Source organism: Morone saxatilis, unplaced genomic scaffold, assembly GCF_004916995.1.
Source record: "Morone saxatilis isolate NCDOM2014 unplaced genomic scaffold, NCSU_SB_2.0 Contig23, whole genome shotgun sequence".
In the NCBI taxonomy this organism is placed as follows: Eukaryota; Metazoa; Chordata; class Actinopteri; family Moronidae; genus Morone; species Morone saxatilis.
The window spans coordinates 64,667-69,771 of record NW_023339796.1 but is presented as its reverse complement, the minus strand read 5'-3'; the positions used below and the strand labels follow the sequence as shown (position 1 = coordinate 69,771).

General features: G+C 41.0%; 1 protein-coding gene across 1 annotated transcript in view; it reads left to right on the top strand.

Moving 5' to 3' along the window:
* Nucleotides 1–239: 239 nt before the first annotated feature.
* Nucleotides 240–5,105, top strand: part of LOC118335029 (arf-GAP with SH3 domain, ANK repeat and PH domain-containing protein 1-like) — a gene marked incomplete at both ends in the record, with an annotated part of 5,648 nt that continues 782 nt past the window's right edge. Inside the window, 10 exon segments of the mRNA XM_035671204.1 lie at nt 240–370; nt 457–531; nt 630–679; nt 1,654–1,783; nt 2,317–2,402; nt 2,488–2,563; nt 2,661–2,747; nt 3,115–3,123; nt 4,269–4,369; nt 4,543–4,612. Coding sequence (XP_035527097.1) covers nt 240–370; nt 457–531; nt 630–679; nt 1,654–1,783; nt 2,317–2,402; nt 2,488–2,563; nt 2,661–2,747; nt 3,115–3,123; nt 4,269–4,369; nt 4,543–4,612 — 815 coding nt within the window.

Below are 5,105 nucleotides of genomic sequence, written 5' to 3'. Positions count from 1 at the left end.
GTACAGCGACCAACACCAGACCCAGCAACAGTTAGCTCGCTGGATGCTCCTACCTCGCATCACCCTTGGTTATTAGAAAGCTATCGTTAGCTTTATGCCATTAGCATAATTTATGTTTAAATGTATAACGTGAACAATGATAGTTGAGGGGGTCGCTACGCTACAACCTGCTCACACACACTGACTCACACAGTTGATTGTTGTTGTTGATTGTTGTTGTTGTTGTGGTGGTGGAGCAGAGCATGCTGGAAACCAGGAGAGCTTCAGTCAGGCTCTGGAGCGACTGGGAGGAAACAACTCTGAACTGGGAGCTGCTTTCGTTAAGTTTTCCTGCCTTGTTAAAGACCTTGCCGCTCTGCTCAAGAACCTGGTCAGTCAATCAATCAATACATCAGTCAATACATAAATCAATCATTGCTTTCAGTTGTTGATAATGAAGGTGTGTCTCGTGTTCAGCTGCAGAGTTTGAGCCATAACGTGGTCTTCACTCTGGACTCGCTGTTGAAAGGAGATCTGAAGGGAGTTAAAGGGGTCGGACTGTTTCTTCCTGTTTAATTTATAAATCACTGAATTATTCTGCTTTTATTATTGATTATTTTCCATCAGCTAATTGATCGTTTCTGTTTCAGGACCTGAAGAAACCCTTTGATAAAGCCTGGAAGGACTACGAGACCAAGTTGTGAGTCCGTTTGAACTCAAATCGATACGAATGAAGACTTTAATGATCCTCCTCCTCCGGTTCTTACAGACAGTTATTAATGATTTACCTCAAATATGTTCATCTTTATGCTGATGACACTGTTATTTACTTCCTAGCTTAGCAGACTTTTGTTGCTGGGTAATGGTGTATCTCCTGTGAGCCGGTCCACTTTTACACCGTGAAGCCCTTCTCAACCCTCCTGGCAGACGTAGCATTTTAATATTGAGCTTCTTTAATTGGCCCTTAAGGTTGCTCAGCTCACCCAGCGAGGGATCAAACCTTGTGTTCTTTGAGTTAGCTCATCACCAGGCTAACGTTTTCAACTTCACTCCCTGAAAGAGCTTATCTTGCATCCTTTGGGTCGGTTTCTTGTTTTTAACCATCGTTCAGAGTTTTATGAGTCATTTGTCACCATCAGTGAGGGTACATTCGAGCTTTTATTATCTAGGTTAACAAGGATGGAGGTAGAAACAACCTGCTCGCTGATTCTCCCCCTGAAACAGTTGTTGGGTCCTTGTAGATCTTCATATCCACATAAATAAATTAAAATGACCAAATATCCTGGAAAGGTTTGTATTGGCTCACTCAGTAAACCTGGCTGTGTATTTCACAGAATAATCTTTTTAGAATTGAGTCTGTGTTTCTCAGAGCTGCAGTGAACGTCTCATACCTCCACACACAGCCTGTTATTGATCAGACTGTTGCTGGATCAGTACACACATTGATGTTAACTGTACGTTCAATGAACAATTAATCAATTCTGCTTGATTTGAACTGTTAGTGATGTGGACACATTAATGAGCCTGGTGGATTGAGCAGCATGCTAGCTATATGCTAGTTAGCTTGACATAAGCTTGCTGTTAGCTGTTAGCTGTCAGTGCTGTTAGCTGTTAGCTGGCGAGGCTGTAGACAGCAGTGTGTTGAGTGATGTCTCTGTTGTTTGTGTTTTCCAGCACGAAGATCGAGAAGGAAAAGAGAGAACACGCTAAACAACACGGGATGATCCGAACTGAGATCACAGGAGCTGAAATCGCTGAAGAGATGGAGAAAGAGAGGAGGCTGTTCCAGCTGCAGATGTGTGAGGTACCTGGCAGCGCCCCCTACAGGCTGACACAGTCACTACAGGCAGCACTAATGTTTCACACCTGACTTGGACTCGACCTCACAGACCTGAGCTGTGACTTGTTTCAAATGACTAGTTGTGACTTAAGACTTCAGTCGGCTGTCGAAGATAGCTGTGTGATTGATTGACAGCTGTGTGATTGATTGACAGCTGTGTGATTGATTGACAGCTGTGTGATTGATTGACAGCTGTGTGTTTGATTGACAGCTGTGTGATTGATTGACAGCTATGTGTTTGATTGGCAGCTGTGTATTTGATTGACAGGTGTGTGATTGACAGCTGTGTTTGATTGACAGCTGTGTAATTGATTGACAGCTGTTTGATTGACAGCTGTGTGCTTAATTGACAGCTGTGATTGATTGACAGTTGTGTTTGATTGACAGCTGTGTTTGATTGATAGCTGTGTGTTTGATTGACAGCTGTGTGTTTAATTGACAGCTGTGATTGATTGACAGCTGTGTGATTGATTGACAGATGTGTGTTTGATTGACAGTATCTGATCAAAGTCAATGAGATAAAGACGAAGAAGGGCGTGGACCTGCTGCAGAACCTAATCAAGTACTACCACGCTCAGTGCAAGTAAGAACACTTGAGATAAGATTCAAATCCCATCTTTTATTTTGAAAAACCCACTCAGCTTCCTGTCTCGTTTTCCTGTTTGCAGTTTTTTTCAGGACGGTTTGAAGACGGCCGACAAACTGAAGCAGTACATCGAGAAACTGGCTGCCGACCTGTTTAATGTAAGACCCTTGTTTGTTCTAATAAACAGCGCAGCGCCCCCTGCTGACCTCAGGTGAGCTCAGGTGAGCTCAGGTGTGACCTCTGCTGTCTCCACAGATCAAACAGAGTCAGGACGAGGAGAAGAAGCAGCTGACAGCTCTCAGAGATCTCATCAAGACCTCCTTACAGCTGGACCAGAGGGAGGTACAGCACCTGGGAGGGTGGGGCGGGGTTTAACAGAGCGAGGCGGGGTCAGCAAGTAAGGGGGCGTGGTCTGCTGGTTAACACATCGCCATGGTTACTGAATTCATCCAGATTATAAAATGAGCAGTGAAACATTAATGTGAAGCTCTGTGATTGGCTGTCAGTGAAATGCACCCTGGGAGTTGTAGTTGACGGATGTCTTCTAATAGTCTTTACTTTCATGAAGAACCTAAACGCCTCACACCTGCACAGAGCTGATTGGCTGAGAGATAACGGGGGCGGGGCCAGGGGCGGATGCTAATGTGATACAAATGACCTCTTTATTGACCTCTGACCTCTCTCTCTCTCTCGCCCTCTCTGACTGAAGTCCAGGAGAGTAAGTCTGCCTCGTCATCGTCATTTTAAAGCTGCATCTTTATCTGCATGTTGTCATGTTCACTGTAAATCTGACGCTTTGTGATTATTTGTGATTTATTGATCTGGTATTGCTGCTGTGAATCATAAATAATGATATTACAATAAATATAAAGTCTGATACAGAATGTTTACAATACAATAATAAGTTAGTGTTGTCAATGTATTGATCACACGTTCACCTACAGAAGCTCACTGCGTCTGAATGTCACTGTAAAAGAACATTTTATATGTTTACGCTGTTATATTGATTGATATATATTTATCATTAATATATGATTAAAACATACATATAACACATAACACAGCTGTTAATTCCTGTTTAACATTATTGTATCAATCAATCTGATCAACAATCAATGACCATGTGACTGCAGTGTGTATGTGTGTGTATATAACATCATCACTCACACTGTTTCCTGGTGAAAGTACATCAGGAAACATTACACACACACGAGCAGCTTTAATGTAACACAGTTTACAGCAGCGAGTGTCTCCCTCAGGGTCCAGATCACCTGCAGAGAGAATTATTGATTATATTAATCAACATTTTAATGAAAACAGATCAAGTCCTGTGTTTCATTAAGTCCAGAAGGTTCACTATAAAATACATATAAAAAAGTAACTGCTCTGTTGAGTTGCATTGATCTGATCGTTGTTCCTCCACTCTGTCCATTACAGTTCCAGAAAAACAGATGTAATCAGATTACAGTTACATACAGACAGAAACATGAATAAACTTATAGAATAACAGAGAACACGAATAAACAGTTATACATACAGGACATCATCATCCAATATAAGCTTCATACACATATTCTTTATTAATATTTTATTGCCTACAACAATATTATATCATGTATGAATGTGAAGGAAGGACAACAGAGATATTATTATATGTTTACTATTATTATTATTAGTGTATTAGTGTACACCGAAGGGTCTGTCCTAGGTTTCTGCCTGTTAAAAAGCAGTTTATATATATATATACACACAAATAAAATTGAATTGAATTGAATTATATTCTGTGCATTAATATGTAATCTTTTCATATGTGTTTACTGTATAATATATAATCTAATATATAATTATATATGTGTTTTTTAGGACTCTCAGAGTAAACAGAGTGGTTACAGTATGCACCAGCTGCAGGGAAACAAGGAGTTTGGCAGCGAGAAGAAAGGATACCTGCTGAAGAAGAGCGACGGGTACGACTGTCTGTTCACCTGTACAGGTGTTACAGACCTTCTGATTGGTCGATACTATATTTGCACAGTCAGTATGTTGGTCAATAATTTTATTTCATGATTATTTTCTGTTTCTGCCAAACTCCAGTCAAAAGTTGTCCGTTTTAAGCTTCACTCAGTTTTGTCTTCATCAGGCTGAGGAAGGTCTGGCAGCGAAGGAAGTGTTCAGTGAAGAGCGGTGTCCTCACTATTTCTCACGCTACGGTAAGCACTACATCTCTCATCATGCACTGCACCAGTCAGCAGGTAATAAAAGGTTAATTTTCTCTTAAAGAAAATGTTAATTATTCAACATTTAACACACAGTCAGTCTGTGTTAATGAACAATGAGAGCAGTAGAGGATCCATGATGGTGCCCTGAGGAACTTCACGAACTTCTGTTGGAACCAAACCAGATTTATTGAAGTCTAACTAAAATGATAAGAAATCAATTTGTATATATATCGTTGTAAAAGTGAGACCTGTGGACTGATTTCTATGTAAAGAATTCAGGGAAAATCCAAATGACCTTCAAGCTTCTCTCTGTCTAGCTAACGTTAGCTTATAAATGGAGTTCGACCGACACCCACCATAACACAGAGTCCAACACAAAGTCCAAAGTCAAAGCTTGCTAGCTTGGAGGCATTGCTTGCTCAGCTAGCGTCATCCAGACCCCCACTTGGTTGCTTTGTGGTGTTGGCTGATGGCTGATTTGTAA